The sequence below is a fragment of the Fundulus heteroclitus genome, chromosome 15 (genome assembly GCF_011125445.2).
Source record: "Fundulus heteroclitus isolate FHET01 chromosome 15, MU-UCD_Fhet_4.1, whole genome shotgun sequence".
NCBI lineage: Eukaryota > Metazoa > Chordata > Actinopteri > Cyprinodontiformes > Fundulidae > Fundulus > Fundulus heteroclitus.
In genome coordinates, this window is record NC_046375.1 from 26,854,328 (window position 1) to 26,875,266 (window position 20,939).

At 38.9% G+C, this 20,939-nt stretch overlaps 1 protein-coding gene across 1 annotated transcript in view; it reads right to left on the reverse strand.

The window, feature by feature from the left end:
- Positions 1 to 6: 6 nt before the first annotated feature.
- The window catches only part of ptchd4 (patched domain containing 4), a gene marked incomplete at its 3' end in the record, with an annotated part of 53,937 nt that continues 33,004 nt past the window's right edge, over positions 7 to 20,939 (reverse strand). Inside the window, exon 3 of the mRNA XM_036147092.1 lies at positions 7 to 455. Within this exon, the coding sequence (XP_036002985.1) occupies positions 7 to 455 (449 nt within the window). The remainder of the gene's footprint in view (positions 456 to 20,939) is intronic.

Genomic DNA, 20,939 nt, shown 5'->3' on the forward strand with positions numbered 1-20,939 from the left:
GTAATGCTCACGCAGGAAGTGCTGGATGAAGTGGTTTTGGTACGGCACACTGTCGTGGTGCGTGGACAGGTCATGGCCGTCACTCATCATGGTTTTAAACCACGTGGGCTGGCGGTCCAAGTATTCCACTGAGGGGATCTTACAACAGAAAACACTGTGGTAGCGGTTCTGCTCAAGCTGTCCAGCAAACACCAAGCAGGAGCCGTAAAAAGAGAACACGTAGAAGTAGTTGACCAGGATGGCCACACACATGCTCTGGCAGAAGATTTTCACCGACTCAATGTTGGTGAAAGGGCTCGCTCCCATGCCGAAGGTGATGATGTAGAGTGAGCTGGTCATAGTGTAGCACACCATCACGTCGGCAAAGGCATCTGCCACACGTTCCTTGAATGGCAGGTTTTCTCTAGTTCTCCTCCAGCCTGCCAGAAGTTCAAACACCCCCTTGGTACCATGACCTACAAAGGAAAAGAGAAAATACTGTTAGGATATGAACATAGAACCAGTGGAATCACAATATTAGATGCCGGGACATCTCTCCATCTCTATGTTTGTATTGTAATTGTAAAACCAAAAGTTGTAACAACGAAAATAGAAGCAGTCAGTGTTGTATTATTTGTGGTCCTGTCCATGTTAACAAGGATATTTTCCAAAACTGAGATTTTCTGCATTGTTTACAGCTGCGCCGGATATACAAAAACAAGGATTTTAAAAATAACTTCTAAAAGGACAATTTTTAATAAACTCGCAATGCTGTATATCCATGTGAACTGGAAATCTGGAAACTATTAAAAATAAGGACTGTCGCTACATGAATGCTTGGTATGAGGGATTGCTGCAAAGCCACCGACATTGCAGACGGCTGTCCACTTTGGCCACACGCTCTTTCAGGAGGAGTGAATCCTGCTTGTAAAAGACTCAAAGCAATCTGCTGGGTTTCTTTAGATAGGAAACTTCTGACCAATCTGTCTATATGATTTGATTGGATATGACTTTGTAAAGTGCCTTGAGATGGAATTGAACTGAAAACTGAATTGAATTAAGGACCACTTACAGCAATCCCAATTCTTTACACTGCATTTAGACAGCAACAAGCTTTCCAAATGAAGATAATCCTCGAATAAAGCAGGTTTTTCATTAAAAGTAAAATTGTCTCCTAGGAGATAGGATGAAATATAGCTATTGTGCTAATTCCGGCATATTTACATTGCCGTATATCGTAGTAATGTTGATTAATGTGTACTGTCTTAATAAAAAAAATTATAATAAATTAGATAAACAAAATGATAGATTTATTTTATTTATGCTGTATTTGTTTTTCCTCACTGGAGTGTTTTTTTTTATTTTCAGATCTTGCTTTTCCCAGAGTGCTAACTGGATGAACTATTTTCTGACAGTATTCTGCATTCGTCTCATATGCATGGTAATAATTAAATAGATCCTTGAAATTATGTTCTATAATGGCTGATATGATGTGTAAATATTTGAATCTCAGCTGGATTCCTTTATGTGCATGTTCTCTCGTGCAAATGTGGGTGTTATTTCTGTGCAAGTGCGGGTTTTCTCTGGGTACTCCAGTTCCTCCCACATAATGTAGATTTCCTAAGGTGTGTACGCATTTGTGTATACAGCTCATCTCCACTGACATTTAGAATGGCTCCCTCTCCATGATCACAGGAAAATAAGTTGGTATAGAAAATGAATGAATGGGCGACTGGATGGATTTTATTGTTACATCTAATTACCTCACTAGCTGTGTTAATGTTTTTCTTGAGACCTGCACTGGATGTAATTTGAAAAAAAAAACAAAAAAAAAAAAAAACTACTGCACCATTACATAAAATATACATTCATTATTTCAGCTTCCAAAATCCTTTGTAAGCCCATTGACACCGTTCTTTAACACTTTTTTTTACGCCTTTTTTCTTCTCCCCTTACTCAAGCTGTAATTGTACTAAGGTTATTATGCAACAGAGTCCAAATCCATCTTCATCAGGTCCATTCACTGGAATCAAATCTGTGGGATTTTCACGAGTCAAAAATACAGACAGAAAAACACGGCGCACAAAGGCATAGTGCATAACCACCCACACTGGAACACCCGTTCACCCACACACTGTGCCACTGCTTAAAAAATGCACAAGCCACATGGCTGGGAGTAAATGTGCTTCAGCAGGAAATTGTGAATGCACTATCAACTTGATGTTTCTGGGCTGCATAAATATTTCAGCGCTGTGAAGACTGCATTTGGCTCATCCATATCATCAGCTTAAGAATGCCCCTGTATAAAGCTAGCAGGCGGACAGAAAAGCTGGAGGGATTACTACCTTTGACAGCATTCTAAATTTCCCCTTGTTTGACACAGAGGGAAAAACGTTAATTAACTATAAAGGATTAAGCTTATGTAATGAGTCAGCTAGATGACTCTCCCTGCTTTTACTTTTATTAAGCTGTCCTGCAAGTCAATTAGTTAGTGTCACTTGGTTTAGAGGGAATGGGGAGAGGGGAAAAACACTCCCAGCTGAGATTTTTGAAGCAATACGCCAGGGGCCTCTGCAGACGTTTCCCTTCACTGATTATCCAATAGGATGCAGAGGAGCATGTCATTTTGCAGACACCATTGAAAAGGCTCTAGAATTAATTAGAGTGATTGATTGCAGGCAGGTGGAGGTAAACAATAACAAGTTGCCCATCTGGTAAAGAGTCCCTTGTTAGTGTCACTACGAGCACACATGTTATCATTGCTGAATGTTGTTTTATAATTTTACAATTTAGGTGTCATCACTTATACGTTTATTAATTATGGTTACTTTATATTTAAAGAGGGACATTTTAAAACCAGAAACCCCTAAATCCTGAACGTTTGAAACTTACTTCTTACTATTTTTGAAAACAGCCACGTAATTTTAAAGAACATTTTTCGGACACAAAAATAGCCTTTGGAATTCTGCTTCTCTAAAACACAAAGGTTCAGCCATTTGAAAGCAAGGGAGGAAATGGACAAAGAAAACTGATGGGTTTCTTCACAAACACCTTTGTAAGAAGTACTCTATAGGTCAGACAGATCTGTGACCACTTAAGATACGATTTTGGTGGTTAAAGCGAAGCCAGAGTGACACGACACCTGCGAGGGATGCGAAGCGTCAGTTCCTGTGGCTGAAAAATCTGAACTTTTGCGCCCGGTCGCACTGCGACAACCAGTCGGGAACTGGTTGTGGCGCTGATGTGGCGTGAAGGACTGCGGCGGAGACAAAGCTGTTTTCATTCAACATGAAATACAAGCTGATAGTGGCAGCCTGTGGTTGACCTGAGTTGTATGACTCAACCAACTATTGATACAGAGACAAGTCCAGAAAGGACCAAGCCTGGAGAAAATGGAGTGAAGAGACTGCAGTGGCAGTTAAGTGAAAGCGTCACTAGATAACTAGATAGTGCCATTGTAGTGCTGTATCTCTGGCTTGCACTCGCTGTGCAATTACTCTCGTATATTATATATATATATATATATGGACCATTTTCCCCTCCTAATGGTTTGTTCACATCGAATGCTAATTGCGTCTCAAAGTTGCCACTTTTGCTTGTTGTCGCTAGACGTTTGCACGGCAGGCAACAAGCCATAAATACAGTAGTACAACGGTTGGTTCAATTGGTTCAGTCATACAACTCAGGCCGACTGCAGACCGCTATTATCAGCTTTTATTCCACATTGAATGAAAACAGCTTCATCTCAGAATGTCTCTAAGGCTACGTTCACACTGCAGCCTGAAGTGACCCAATTCCGATTTTTTTGCCCATATGCGACCTGTATCTGATCTTTTCATGACAGTCTGAACGACACAGATCGGATTTTTTCAAATGCGATCCAGGTCGCTTTGATATGTGGTCCTGAATCCGATACGTATCTGATCTTTTCAAATGCGACCTGTGTCTGTATGGCCAGGTCACATTCATCCGACCTACACGTCACTGATACTTGACAAATGTCACTAACGGTGGTAATGTGCTGCCTCCGGTTGGAGAATAACGCAAAGAACGCAAGATACGCTGCAGCATTACGATCCATGTTTACTTCCGCAAACAATGAGCACGCTTGCTACGTATGACGTCATCGCGTCCTCTACTGAGCATGCGGGACACTTAGGCGAATGAGTTCACACAGGAGATCACATACAAGTCGCATATATTTGGAAATGTGAACGGACACGCAAAAAAATCCGATTTCACAAAAAAAAAATCGGAATTGAGCATCAAGACCTGCAGTGTGAACGGAGCCTAAATGTCTTGCATGGTGGTGATACGGCCCCCACCAACTGAAGGAGAGAGGGTAACACGACAAGTCCTGCAGACATGTAACAGAGGCCTGAGGGCCTGACATCCTCTAGTAGGCCTTGTAGTCACCTCCCGACACCACGAAGCTAGCATTTACCAGAGAACACCTGAACTGGCAGAATTGGCACTTGCCTACGATAGTAGATTCACCCTGAGCTCATGTGATAGATATGAAGGTGTCTGGACAAGCTGATTGTGAACATTACGCTGTCTCCAACATTGTTCAGCTTAATAATGTTGGTTGTGGGTTGCTGTTGGTCTGGGGAGGCATATCAATGTTCATTCAAAGTTATTAACTCAAGGCCTGGTGTTTTTTGAATGTTTACCTTTTTTAGCATACCCTTGTATTATACCATATTTTGCTGTTGTCGTACTTGACAAACTTGCTATTGCGGGAAAACACAGGAGATGGAATTAGCAGTGCGCTATGTAGCTCAGTGTTTGCAGCTCTGTCCATGCAAGTATAGCAGGTGCAGAATACAGTCATGAAAAACTATGTCAGTTCTTATCATACAGAGTTGATATGAGCTCGCAGTGTCCGGGCTGTGAACCACCAATTCACCACTTGTGAGTTCTGTGAGGTTAGTGTTAGTGGATAGCGGACTGGTGAGGATAATGCACAGCAGCCTCTCATATAACGGCAATGTTGTGCGACAGGGGAACAGAATTTTGCACACCTGCACATTACGGGAAAAAAGGAGAGTTTTCCTGCTTTAAAGTCCCCATTCAGAACCAGTCACGAATGCACTTTGGGTGAGTAAACAGATTTGCTTGAAATATGCAGTTTAAAACACAACTTAATCTGTTTCCGAATTGCTTTTTTAACTCATTCCAAATAGTTTCTGAACTCTCCGACCATGCTGTGTTTTGGAGCCTCAAAGCTCTTTTGCCTTGCTTGTCTCCCCTCCACTTGGAGCCCAGGGCTATATATTCTTATATTTTTATAGAATTGTAAAAATAATATTTTATTTTATCTAGTTATTTTTTTTCCATTTTTATACTTATACATTGTGGGTTTTTCATTCTACATGTTTTAAAAAATCATTTTTTCTTTATAGAAAAATAAAAGCAACGTACCATGTGAGAGTCCCATGGTACCATGTCAAGGTTTTTGGTGTTCCTACTCAAACTATTCTAACCTGTAAAAGAGAAGATTTTTATTTAATTTTTTTTCTATGTTATTAACTGCTGTGATATATTATATGTTCTTTGTGTCAGGTAAAATGAGTCTGCCAAAATCAACTTATTTTTTGGTACACTTCTGGTGTGGGGGAGTCCAAAAAGACTGTTCTGTACACTTGTAGGAATGTTGGGAATTGTGAACCACCCCTTAATGCTATCAGAATTTCTGTTTTCTTTTAATTAGTTTTTGTCACCTATGTTATTCCTCTCTGATCAATCACAGGCAGGTTGGATTCATCACAAAGTGTTTTCAAATCCCAAGCTAGGTTGCCAGTCTGTTAGGGCTCCAAGCTACTGGCTCTTAGACATTGTTTTGGATTTTTTTTCTATCACTACATTTGTAATAAATCCTCACTCCTTTGCAACTTTTGGCTGCACTTTCAGCAGCCTTAAGCAGACCTTAAAAATCAATATAACTAATGTGAACTATGATTTTACTTCTATTTTACTCCTACATTACATGCACTCTTTGAATCCCTAACCTTTGTCTACTTTTTAATTTATGACTGAAGCACGAGTGGTACTTTAAGGCGTTACAACTCTCTTTGCAAAGTATTGGTGTGCCTTTGTTATGTTCTTTTAAATCTAGTTTGATTAACACTACTCCGTCTAAACCTGGACATTTAGTTGATGCTAACAATTATACCCAAAACAGGCTGCTTAATGTGAGCAACAGACACAAGCAGAGAGTAAAGCATGTGGGTGGAAGTGGGAGTGCCCCTCAGCACTGAACAATTATATACTAAAAATACTAAAATAAACTAGCTACTAAAAGAAACATCACCTTTGCTGTGGATGACTGGGAAAGTGGATGTGATGCAGGGCAAAAGATGTCGTTTTCTGCAGTTCGGAATTGCGGTGTTGACAAAACTAAACCAGTGTCACCACAATGTACCTTACATGATATCACGCAATGTTTCTACAATCTCACTGCCTAACAGCGATGACTATGACTCTGCAGTGAAAACCTGCTCTCTCATTTCATCTTGCTCTCTCATCCATGCACACGTTGTGCCGAGCAACACTTAGCACACGGCCAGTCGTGCATCTGCTGCTCACAGTGAAAAGCCTCAACAATCATTGGAAACCATTTCTTTACACAACACTATGTCCTTAATATTGAATGACGACTTAGCCATTTTATTAGAATTTACCGTGTAATAATGAACAAACATTCTTTAACCACATTCTGTATCTGATGAAAACATGTACACATTAGGAATCCAGCCTAACTTTTTTTTCTCTTCACTGGTGCTTTCAAGGTTGCTGAGTAAATTAAATTATCCACAGATCTATTATACTTTAGGGATTCTCTGCGTTGAGGTGAATCTGAGTTACTATGGCAACTGGTATGTGTGTTATTGTGATGTGAATCAAAATGTTTCTTTTGCGCAGAGATATTTCATTCAGGTTAATTCTTGGATCTTACCATCAGAATGGTGCAGTTCCACTCTGAAGATGACTTGTGCGCATTGAAGCAACCTAAGCAACCTAAGCAGTAACATTGATAGACTGGTTTATTTACTTTCTCAAATCACATGTACCCATCGCTACAAGTTGACGTTGGGACACTGACATTTGAGAGAAACTGAAAATGGTCAGTAAAGCTCCGGTATGTCCAACGGAGAAGTAGTAAACCTCCCAGACAACATAAGCTAAAGCTATCTGTTTAAATATTAGCTTCATGGGCATAGACAACCCAATGAGTTCTGTCGGTCTGAATTAACCCGATGACTCTGCTTCCCAGGTTTGCAGTTCTAAACCACGCTACGTTTCGTTCCACTGCGATATGAATCAATGCAGGAAAATGTTGATCAGCTGACAGTTCCGTCGGCTACAAATTGGTGAAGGAATGAAACAAAGCAGCGTATCACCCTCCAATACTCCTTTGTTTTAGTGGTAATGGTAGAGATGTCTCTTGTGGCTAATAATAACACAGGTTACAGTGGAGCCAGACTGAAGCTGACAATTAGAGGAGAAAAAAGCAGGAAGACCTAGCAACCTGCACTCCTGCTGAAGTTAATCATTAAAGAAAATATAATGCAAAATAACCAGAAAGATAGGAATGCTGCTGAGTATATTTGGATGGACCAGATCCTTGTTTACACAGCAGTGAACGAAATATGTTTTGCACCAGACAGGTTTTTTATTTTTTTTATTTTAGAATGGAATGATCTTTTATTTGTCCCTTAGTAGTAGCATTTATCTGTATCAAAACCAGACATCTCAACTTTTATTAAAGGTTAAGAGTGAGATTATGTAACGTTTCAGGGGCGGGGCTAGGGGCGGTGCTAACTGGACCCTGGAAGAGCCCGTCTAGTCAGCTCCGTCTCATTTTTATTCGACCACACATGGAAGTAGACATATTACTTTTGTTAAAAACTATTGTTAACACGCTGTGGTCAGTCAGTGGGTTAAAACAGAAAAAAAATACACAACTGTTCAAATACTGAATAAAATAATAAAGTGGTTTTAAGTTATTGACCGTATTATTACACTCCTTTCTTTTAAGAATGGAGAACTGCTGTTTTTATTTTGTTTTATTAAAGAGTCCCACTCATGCAGCGTGCCTCAAGGCTCCATTCTTGGCCTCAGCTTTGTAGAAACAGTTTGGGCATCGCCCCTTCCTGGTTCAACATAACTGCATGTGAGCCCATGAAACAAGGTCCATACAAAGATTAATGCGTAAATTTGCTCTGGAAACCCTTAATCTGAACCAGATACAGTACCCCTGGAATGAATTAGAGCGGAGTGTATGCAAGGCTATCTTGTCCAACATCTGTTTCTGACCTCACAAATGCACTTCTGGAAGAATGGCATAAAATCTGAGAAACACTCCCCGACTTTGTGGACAGCGTAACCAGATAAGTTGAAGCTGTTAAAGAGACATAGGCTGGATCAACGTCATATTAAACTTTATGGATTAGGAATGGAAGTCAATTAACTTCACATTTGTGTGCCAGGCACCGAGTCATTTCTTTTGCTTTTATAATACATGTTGTATCATATTTCACTTAAAAAGAATGGCTCCTGAGAACATTGGCCATTTGCCTGTATTTTTACCCAATACAACTAACTGGTCTCTGAATGTTTCCAAACTTATTGCCGGCCATTTCCTTCAGGCTATTGTTTCATAGTGAGAATCATGTTGATTTATCTTTGCTAATTCGTGCTGACAACTTTGATGACACTTTTGCAATGAAAGGAAATCCAAAGATCCCATCCAAACTCTCTCTGTAACCTTCTTCTGACTAACCTGCTCACCCCTTATCTAATCAAGGGAGAGCTTGATTAAGGACTAATGAAGGTTAAGGGTTAGGGTTAGTGACCCTGTTAGACAAAGGGATATGCACAGACAGGGAGAACAAATGGAAACTGTGGCTGATAATTAAAGGATGAAGAGCTGGGAGGTCCTGTAATCCCAACTTTCTCACCTGGTGCTAGTACAAAGCCGAATGGATTGTTAGAGGGCAGTTTGTCTCCGTCTGTCTTGCAGGCTATTTTCTGCTGCAAAGGGAGGCTGGGGATAAAAGAAATCAGCCCTGCAGTTTCACACAGTGACCATGGGGTCTTCCCTAATGGGGGTTCTCGGCCCCTTTGCCCTCGTCTCCCTCCCCAGCCTCCCAACAAAATTCTACCAGGTCATTAAGCAAAATTACTGCTGTAAAAATTCTGTGGCAGGCACACCCCTAAAACACATCCATCAGGTGGTGAGAGAGCATGTCAAGAGGTCCCATCCACTGTGGGTTTCCCTGCTCTGGACCACCGTTAACAGTGCTGGCCTGTCACACAGGTGATGATGACAGAGGAGGCAATATTGCATGGAGGAGGTCTTGTTGCAGAAGACTGACCCAAACTCAATAAAAACAGATGGGGCAAGAGATATTGAGGACGAACACCAGGGGAGCCAAATGCAATCTTCACATAGCAATCAATAACTGGGTGATTTTGTTCCATTAGATGCCCAGTGGGCTTTTGTGCAACAAGGAGGGAACATTTTTCCGGCTGAAGTCCTTATCCCCACAGTTTTACCTAAATGTCCTTGCCTGGCTAATTGCAGCAGTAAGCACACACATTAGTTTTAGCTAGAGGTGTTAACCGAGCAGTGAAGTATCACTTAATACTAGTCTATAGACAGGTAATTTCTTTATCCAGGGAAAGCAATCGCAAGATCCACAAACCGCTCTGAACCAAACATCAGGCTGCATTCACAAGTACACACAAGTTCAAGGAGTAAAATCCTCTCAATAGCACAATTTTCTTTCATTATTTTTATTTTATTTTTTCTTACAAATTTTGGATTAAAAAGCAAAAGTCTCTAATAAGAAGTCTTGTCAAGGACACAGTGTCAGGCAGTTTGAAAGAGAAAATACTGTAGGTTTGTCTTTTTCTTTGCTTTTTTCAGAGGACATAGAGATCTGCACTTTGGCCCTAAAATATTTAGTGGTATTTATTGTATAATGATGAGGGTGGCAAAAGAATATTTGAAAATTCCCTACATTCTTTAGAATTTGGTAAAACATCTGTCACATTATGAGGTCGGAGGCTCCCAAACACAAACACTGCTCTACAAACATTAGATCTGTTATGTAATAGGCACAAACCCATCTCTTTCTGGTGTTAATTTGGGTTTATTGTTACCACAACAACCCCAAATTCTTATCATCATTTTTTTACCCACAATTACTATAAACAATGCAATAATTACCCATCCCTAGTTGATATGATATTTCAACTAAATGTAAATGATGATAGAAACACTATTGAATACAAATTAGAGAAATTGTTGAATCAAAGCAATTTTTTCATTCCCTTTAACTTGTGCTTCCTTATATTACAAAACAAATAAACAAAAATATCTTCAGAAGGTAAGTGGTCATATCACCCCCCTCAAAATTGTGTAACCTTTCAGATTTGGTAATTTCTTACTTTCATTTTTGGTGTACAAAATCTTGTTGTCACCTTCAGGACGTTTAACACCAATCATACGTCAATTCATCCCTGCCTGGGGGGTTATTTGGTGTTCACTTTCGTGTCTGATGTTTCAAAGTCAACGTTTACTTCCTAAGTCAATCTGACTCTAAGCCAATTCATAGCCCCAAGTTGTACCAGCACACATTGTGCCAGCATTTCCTTTTTATCCTTGAAAACAAGCCGTTATTTTATTGCAGCTATTTCTATAGTGGTGATGTATATTTCTTTCAAATATTGAAATAAACAGAATCATAGAATAAACCAAATCATAGAGAGACTCAAACCTTGTTTAATCACAATGTAATTTATTTAATAATTATTTGACAAGAAGGGTACGCTGTGTTAAAACTCTCCAAAGTCTTAGTGTGAAGTGTAATTACTTTCTTTGTCAACCACTGAATCAGGGAGCAACCGAAACGACTGACATTTTCTGTTAGGGTTATTTTGGTTCTGATGTTTTGCCTTCTGACATAGACTATGACCTCTAATCAAACCAAAATAACTATGCAATCTCCTCCTGGCAGATATTATTTGAGTCATAAAACCACATTTGTGTGGTAGACTATGAGTAGTAGTCAAAGCAGGATTAAAGGTTGCAGGACCTAGCACAAAACCTTGTGGCACACCACAAGTTACCTTCATAAAATTAGTCAACATTATGTCTCCGCACATAGAGATAACTGCTTTATCTAGGACAGTGCTGCTTATCGGATTGCGTATTCCAGGAACTTTTTGAACACCGATTCATGGATGTCAAAGGTATTTGTAAAGTCAAAATCTCCCACAGCATATTTGTCAGCAGCAAAACGTCCAGGCCTGTCAGTCTCCAGTACAGCAGCATAGCATCTAGGTGAACCACGTGGCTTGGGAAGCTCACGTAGAAAGGTCTGCCGGACCAGCTAACCTTTCTTCTTAAGCTTCCCCAGAGGGTTCACGGTCAGCGCCGGGGGACAGCAGCTGCAGTTCGCTTAACATTTGCTGGCATTGTACGTTTTATTGTTGGTAAAACCTCAACACTAATGAAGCACACAGGGATATTTTGACCACAGTGGGTGCTTTAAGGATAGACACTTCTTCTGGAATATTTAGAGCTGGGGTGAGTTTGATGTTTCTTTTTAGACTAGTTACATTCTGTTGATACTCTATTGTGTTAGTTGTAACATACTGATCCCAAGTGGAAATAAATCCAGGGCGTGTGCTAAAATACAAATAAAATGTAACTGTAACATCTATGGCGGCTATATTTACCATGCTCATGACCACAGCCTATGGGAAAATAATAGATTCAGGTACCTAAAGAATGGTTAAGTTGGTATCATTTGACACAAATCAGTTGTGTGATCAGGAAAATGCTGGTGATTTAGGTGTGTGCACGTGTGTTGGGTGGTGGTATTGCAAGATTTTCCTGATGGCCCTGACCAATTTCAAATGGGTTCCGGAAACACTAAAGGAACTATGGAAACCTTTGAAATTGAATACAAAATTCTAACAGTTAGCAAATATATTGGATTTATTTCAAAGTTCGGATAGAGTATATACTGTATGTATATATATATATATATATATATATACCTCTCTCAGTCAGTCCCTGCCAGATTGTTGAACGCCATTGAGTAAGTAGCTGTTCTTGTTTCTGACCATGTTTACTCGTTTTTTGGATTCTCCTGTTACGCCTTGCCCTCGCTTGGACACCTCTTGTGCCCTCTGATGGTGGACTCAACCTGGACTGTTTTTCGACCTCCATTCTCACACAGCCCTTCGGACCAGTCTTCCATGTTCTGCCTGTCTGCTCCATGTATGATCTAAGCCTTCCATGGATATTGTATCTACCATTCAGTTCTCTGCTTCCAGCCCATTCAGCCTGAAGCAGCCTGCTGTCTCAATTGCATATTCTCTTTGAGTCTTTGAGTTTCATAATTAAATACTACCCTTATCATGTCTCTGTCCTGCTGTACTTTGGGTTCTGAAAAAACAAACATGATAGTTGCGGGTTAACTTGAAGCAGGCCATCATTCAAGAAACCACTGGAACGTCCCACAGGAGGAAAAAGAGGGGCAAACTTTACTCTGGCGAATTTCACTGAGTCATTTAAGTCAAGCCAAAAAATATTAATATTCATAAATCAATGTTACATATTATAAATGTTTAATATTGATATTAAAAATTATAACTATTTCATGAGAACAAAAAAAATCATGGTTTACTTATTTCTTTACATGTAAAAAGACTGACTTTAGTACATTTCTATAGTGCAATCTTAGTGACATCAACTGTTCAATTCCTGTTATACTATAGCCACAACCATCCAATCCCACTCGCACATATATGCATACACTGCTAATGAATCTATAGTCACCCTTTGGTTAAGTCCCTTGCCCAAGGGCAGCTGGACTTAAACCTAAAACTCTTTGAGTGCACTCCATGTTCCTAAGATCTGGTTCTAGCCTAAACAGTGAGCCATATTTGCAGTGTTTTTCATTTTATTTTGTCTGTACACTGCATTTACTTTGTTTTCTGCATTATAATGTTTAGTACTTCAAATTAAAGAAAGGCGAATACAGGAAAGGTTGGCACTATATATACAGTAACATTGAAAGTTTTTCCGATTTTGGAATAGAACAGAAAAAATACCAAACTTTCAGTGTCTGTTTTAGAAAAAGAAAAATCCAAAATAAACCTGGGGTGATCGCTGAGCGATTTACCAGCTTCATCCTTGCAACACAGCAGTAACATTTTACCAGAATTTGTGTAGGAGTCTGGCAGGCCTTGAAACACATTTTCTGGAACTGCCCTGAGGTGCGAAACAGCAAATTTAGGGTTATTTGCATATTTTCATTTTCAAGCCCTCCTCCATCCAAAGTATGCCATTAGAGACTTTCTGATGCAATGTGTTGCTTTAAATCTTCATAGGCATACATATTTCTTTCGATTTGTCAGCATATTTGGCTGAGAAGCAGCGTCTTTTGACACATTTATTCACTTTTCTTACTTTCCTCACATGGGTTTTAAAAAAGTTGCTATTACAGATATTTATAGTTTACAACAGTATTGGACATCTTATGTTAACCATGAGGCAGCTGACATCATTGATTATTTCCAAGACTACTAAAACAGTAAAAAAAAAACAACAACAAAAAACCAACTACTGTGCATATTTTTTCAAAGGTACAGGTGGTATTCTAGTCAGAAATCCTAAACAGTCCATAAACAGGATTCAAAGGCAGAGTCAGGGCACACATACAGATCCGGTAACAGGCAGGCAAAAACTGGACAGACTAGGATAAGGCAGGCTCAGAGAATCCAGGGTCAGGAAACAGGCAGGTAATCAGGTATGGCAGGGATCAGGCTGGCTCAGACAATCAGGAGGCAAAATCGGGTCAGATCACAGGTGGGCAAACAGAAAACGCTGGACTAGTGGACTGAATGGCTCAAAATAATCTGGCAGAGAAGAGTAGGTTGAGGCGTGTATAAGTAGGTGGATGAACATGTGACCGGAGTTGAAAACTAATTACCTGCAACAGGTGGAGCTGATCTGGAGGGGGGTGGTGACCGGAAATGAACTGAACTGATTGGTTAATGGCTGAATGGCAGAGGAGTGGCGGGCTAAGTAAGGGAAAAGTCTCAAAAAGTCCAAACTAAAACTAAACAAAACCCAAACTAGGACACAAACAAGGGAATTCTTCTTCTCAGATGAAAACACAGGAGTGGAGAGAAGCACGGCGGAGATACGTGTGACATGGAGTCAAACTATGGAGGAGCGACTCAGAGTTGCTAAAGCAGCGCGTTTCGTTCTAGTGAGCCTCATATTTAACAGTGAGGATCGAAACATCTGTCTTTTTCTTCTTCTACTGTTTACGTTGGGCTACCGGAGAGACATTCTTCTCTGTCTTCTTCTTTCTGTGGCAACATGCAGGTGTTTGTATTTCACTCTGAAATGGTCTTTGCTTCTAAAGGCAGGATGAGGTTACGACTGAAGATGGCATCACAACAAACCGGTTTCTCCTTCTCCAAAGTAACCAGCGGACAAACACACAGGCGCTCTAAGAAAAAATGACACGATGGTCACAGTCACGAGGTTTCTTTGACGACAGACGGCAGCACTGGTGCAGTTTGAAAACTGCCATTTGACCTCCAATCTGTGGATTAGTCAAACACCGCTGGCTTCAACGTGACCTCAAAGAGCCAGAGTAACGTTAGCGGCCAGGTTTTGTTTTCGTATCGTTATTTTGGGGCAAAAATATAAACAATTTAATTGATTTTAAAATTAAACGAATGTTTCTGTTGGGAGATATTTTCAAATCCTTATTAAATGCTGGAGCACACAATTTCCATCAAAACTGGACTTTTTCTTATCTAAATTAGAAATTTTAACTACACGTTCTTTTAATAAAAATGTAAGCAGAACATGTTTTTAAGGCAGCACAATATTGCCTTGCTGTTTTCAATGGTAAATTTATGCTCTAGTAATGAATGAAAGGACTGCTGGAGGTCCATTAACAGGCATTTATTCTAATAACTGAAAAAGGTAGGTCAGCCATCAAAGATCATTTGTTAACATTTAGGTCAATATCTAAAAAGTTTTTTATGGAATTATAATTATGATTGTATATAGTTCATTTCATATTTTCAAACACAAACATACAGAAGAAACCGTGTGTAACACACCATAAAGATCGTTTTTTTTCCCCCTGTCTGCACAAAAATCCCAAACCTAACATCTTTTTAAAGCTATATTTAGCGCTGTTAAGAGGGGTCCTTTGGAGAGCCTACTTCCTGCTGAATCCCCCATTAAAAATAAATTACCTTTCCCTAACACACACCCCACTGACACATCTGCTCATTGACTCATCAGTGGAAGTGGCTCTCATCCAGGTCAATAATCAAACACTTGCACAAATAGCTATTATCTTCCAACGGGAAGAAGATCAGATCATTCAGCCTCTTATTATTAATTAGCATTATTTCCCTTCACCATCTTTACCCTTGAGACAAACATTTAAAATTGTTACAAAATGCACATGTTGTTGTACAATGACGATTTAGGATTCACCATTTTCTATAATAAACTATAGAAATAAACTTTACTTACTTACTAAATATGTAATTCCTTCAGCATACAGTCTTTTTGGGTCAAATGCACAAAATCTGTTTTGACCAAAATCTCTAGTGCCAGAAGAACTGTATTTGGAACCACTGACAGATCCAAAGGGATGTCCACAGTTCAGCTCGTGGGCCGTTTGTGGCCCTCTGAACGATTCTCTGTGGCCCCTCACCACAGTTTTAGAATGGTGTAAATCTGGCTTTTAGGCATAGGAGATTGTTTTTTTATCTTTTAGGAGGACATTTTTATAGACAATCCTCTGTGTATGAACAAGTGATTGGGTGAATAGGGCTATAGTGTAAAGCACTTTGAGTGGTCAGTATGACTAGAAAGGCGCTACATAAATTCAGGCCATTTTTATTTAAAAGAAGGTCATTTTTGTGCCCCCATGTGCTGTCAGTCTGACAATTTTGGCCCTCAATGCAAAAAGCAGGATTGTAAGAAAAGTATAACAAATTCCCAATGCCTGAGAACTGCAGGAAGAAGAGGATTAATGGGGTCACCAGCTCTCCTTAGACACTTTCTCTCTCCTACCAGTACAAACATAAAAAAAATGTTGGTTAAAGTCTATCGGGGACTTTAACTGGAACTGTATGCTTTGGTCAAAAGAAACAAAGATTGAGCTTTTCAACAAGTCAACACATCAGGTGGGTTTGACGTCACATAAAGGATAATAATCTGTATAAGCCGGTTGTGACCACAGCTAACTATCTGAATATCAGTGACGCAGTGAACTTATTTCTTTTCCAAGCGTCCTGCCAGTCTTCTTAAGCTGTGTGGCGTCTACAAGACCCAAGACTTATTTTACCAGGAAGTTATTTTCCCAGATCATTTCATTACTTACACCGTTCTTTTGTAAGCCTTTTCACTGTGGAGTCTAAAAGAGGGTGATTACCCCCACAGAAGCTGCTTGGGTAACTCCTCCCACTGCAGCAGTGTTGCCAGATGCCTTGCTCAGCTGCTGTGTGGGAGAGTACACATCTTTGATTTTAAGCGTTAAAACTGTACCCAATTATTCCATCAGCGTTTACAATTTATGACTCATATAGAGTCACTGGAAAAGCCCATAACAAGGTGTAACAGTTTTTTTTTTCAGGTTTCTCCAACACCAACTGTTCTTTAGAGGCGAGAGGAGAGGAAAGAAAGCTCCAGCCGGGTTATATTATAATCACCTCAATGTCAGAGAATTCACACATATTTCATGAATAAAACCTGATTATAAATAGATTTTCTGGAAATAAAAAATATAAAGCATAAACAACACACAGCATCCTTACAATTAATTTTTTTTTTTGTTTATTGAATTAAAAGTGGTTATGGATTCATGACGCATTGTGATTGTATTTGGGTCTCAGAATACAGCTCTTCAATGGAGGAACACCTCCCATCTCTTCTGAACAGAGGGCTATAAGAGGTCTGATAATTTAAAATCTATTACAGAAAAGGTTAAGCAGTAATGTTTAGAAATGTAGTGGAAATGTGCAAGGGGTAATATTGGCACCAGAAGACTACCCCAGTTTCTGGAAAAGGGTCCTGCAGTCCAAATGAACCAGGATATTAAAAACAAATTTAGTGGCCTCTAATAGAAAACTAAAACAGAGCCTTTATTAGATCTTTCAGAAGGAATATGATTAAAAAAAATCTGGGAAGAGCTGAAAAGTAGAGAGTGGAAGACAGGACCCAGGACTCTGGGTCATATATGTAAATGGTGCAAGAATTAATATTTATTTGCTTATTTATTAGGATGCCCGTTAGTTTCCACCAAAGTGGTTACTAATCTTCCTAGTGTCCAATTAAACAATACAACATTTTTCAAATGCATGTAGGACAATTTGACATTAACATATGATATGCACATAATTCAGCTGGTAAAATGATTATGTATCTGATCAGAATAAATAAGCTTTTCATAAAAAGATTCAGGTCTCCCTGTTAGTATGATTTTGTTTAAAAAAAAAAAAATTATATATATATATATATATATATATATATATATATATATATATATATATATATATATATATATATATATATATATATATATATATATATATATATATACTGCAACCTAACCTTCAGGAGAGGCCACAATAAAGTGCAGTGCATTTTAATAATACTTGTAGAAAAAGGACATCTTAACACTAAGCGAGCAGCCTTATTTTGGAATACCTGCCACCTTGACAAATCCGATTTGTTGGCAGCCGACCATAATATTGAACAGAATTCTAAACAAGACAGAACCTAAGATTGTACGTCTGTCAAAACTGTTGGAGAAACAAAAAAAATGGGCCATACCTTTGCCCATTTTTACCAATGATATCGTCAATATGATAAGATCATGACAAGCGATGAGGATGGATCCATGTGCATGTTTCATCATCTGGTTCTCAATGCTAGCTTTCACATATACAAAATAAGACTATGCAACTGTGAAACATGGTGTACAAAATAAAAAAAAAAAATGAAGTTACATTTGGTGGAAAATGTGCTTATTTGCCAAGGCATAATTAATGACATATTAGCATTCCCAACACTAGCTCAGTGAAGACCTCATCTGTTTCATGAGCGTATGCTGCATCAAATCAGACTGTCTTCACGTTATGCGTCTGCCACGTGTGACACTTTTATGAGTGCGTTTATTTAAATCCATCAGCCACACGCCTCTGTTTTCATGACAAGACACATTCACTGAATCTGCCCTGCTGATCACATTTATGTGAGCGCGTCTCGGTCAGCTATCCTCTACACCTCAGAACTCTGACAGTAATGTGAACGTCAATGCCTTTTACATAATGAGGAGGAGCGGCTGCAGCGCATCAAGACTGCATCTGTGTGCGGCGTGTGTGGAGGGCTGCACACGCACACAAACATTTATTAGGTTTTACGTTTTATTTCAAAGATGCAAGCGTACCGCTATGTACCAGCTTTTTCTTTTCTTGTCACAGTTTTGGCCAATTCTTCTTTTTAATATCTCAAACTCCATCAGAGTGCACATGCAAGAGTTCTTACATTGGATTTGCCAAAATTCCTGTCTTTCCCAGACTCTGTTCATCAGAGCTTTTTATTCCATTTTGTATATAAAGAAAAGCTTGTTAATATCAGTTATCCTTAGTAGTCAGGTTTTACAAGTGCAACATGGGGAAGAGAAGAGGGAAAGGACAAAGCGTAGAATGAAAGAAAGACAAAAGGGATGAAGAGTGGACATAAAAACAAAAATGGGAAGGAATGAAAAAAAATGTCAAGGTGGAGGAAACAATTGGAAAAAGGGAAATTAGTAAAGGAGGAAAAAGGTTGGAAGGAACGATGAAGGGAACCTAGACAAAAAGAAAGGAATGAAGGAAAGAAGAAAGGAATGATGGACGAGATCACCAAAGGAAGCACAGAAGGAAGGGAAGATGTAATTAAAAGAGTAAAGAACAGACGATGGAGGCAAGAAAAAAAGCACAGAACAAGCAAAAATAAATGACCAAGAAATGCCAGAACGATAGAAGAAAGGAAGGGGAGACAGAATTAGAAAGAAATAAAGGACAAAGGAAACAAAGGAAGGAACAAATGTACGAATGAAATTCAATTTGAATCAGTTTAATTATTTAGCACCAATTCACAAAGAATTGGGCTTCAGAAAAAAAGGTCAATTAAATCCAATCATATAAGACATATTCAAAATCAGTTCTAAACCTTAAATATGTAAGAGAATCAATAATTGAATGAAAAAAATGCCAGAAGAAAGGAAGAAAATTTGTCACAAACAAAGGAAATATGGATGAAAGGAAGATGGATGCTGGTCAAACAAGTAAATAGATGAAAAAATATTGACAGCGAAATGTGTTTTTCATGCTCTGCTATTGTTTTCCGATTCTTATGCAGACACTGAAAGTTTTTAAATCAAATTCCACAGTGTTCTATGATTTTCTGGACAATGTTTGCTACCTGTTGAGGATCAAGTCTTAGGTTTCTTAATTAGATCTACATCTGTCTTTTGATTGGGCCATCCTAACACATGAATATGCCTTGATCTAAATAATTCCATTGTAGCTAAGGCTGTATGTTTAGAGTCATTGGCCTGCTGGAAGGTGAACGTCTGTTCCAGGGTCCAGTGTTCTGCATCGTCTCACAGGTTCTGGTCCATGATTATCTACTTCTATCCTCCACTTAGCTTTAACAGTTTGTTTTGCAACCTGGCCCGCCTTTGTCTCTTCTTCTTCATGATTGAAACAGGCACAGGGTTAATGAAAATAAATCAACCCAGGCTGTTTTTTTTTGTTTTGTTTTTTTACATGTGGTCTGAGAAAAGTCTCTTTATGTTTTTTTTTCTCCTAAGATAAAGAAAAGAATCACTCAATCTCAAATAGCTCTAAAATATGTGTCAAGTTATTCGAAGGTCAAGCTTAGTATTGGAATGTGATGTGTAGAGCACCCAGATGTTTTAATGAAAATTCTATCTCGCAAAATAAAATATTTCACTTTTCAGGTCAAATTTTTTGCTGGTCATTTTTACCTATGCAAAATATAATACCTACCAGACACTGTTTAGTTCCACCAAGATTTTTCATTTAACATCACATTCTTCTTTTATAGGAAGGGGAAAAAAACTGGCCTGACCCATTTTCTTAGCACTAGCTGGCTTCTTTTCACTCAGAGGTTGTAGTCAATCAAGATAAATTCTAGAATTGGGCCAAGAAATCGGCTGGTGATCTGAATCTTCCAATCTCCATCTTGACTAGAATTAACCAACTATTCAGAAACTCAGAAATGTAATCTTTTTCTGATTTAAAGTCAACTTCCACACTCTTCAGTGAGAAATAAAGTGGAAGAATCTATACTCCTTCAACTGAATGGGGGTGTCAATTTCTCCAATGTTAAATAAGGTGAGCAGCACTAATCACTTATGTACGATGTTACAAGTTTATCAGATCGAAATGCAAATCCACAATCACATTTTTTTTCTTTGGATTAATTGGATATTAGCTGGTTTATTAGTCAGGCTTTTAATTTTAAAGTCATTAGCTGCCTATAGCTTACCCACTGCAGTGTTAAAGCAGCATCACCTTATCGTTAGTGATGGGTCACGCATCTATAGTTTCCACATCACGTATTGTTATTTTCATGACCACAAATACTGCATGAAATTTGATGTTCTTTTAGGAGAGGGAAAATATAGGGGCCTTATAGCAGCCAGCTGAAAGACAGTGTGCAGCCACAAGTAAAGGCAGAGGTATTTCTGTTAGTCTAAGTTCTACAGCTGGAGAAAACGGATCACTGACATTTTCTCTAGCAATCTGAAACTATAGCAAAAGTATAATGAAAGTATAATATAAATTGTAACTTATCAAAACCTTAGAATGCATTGATGCAG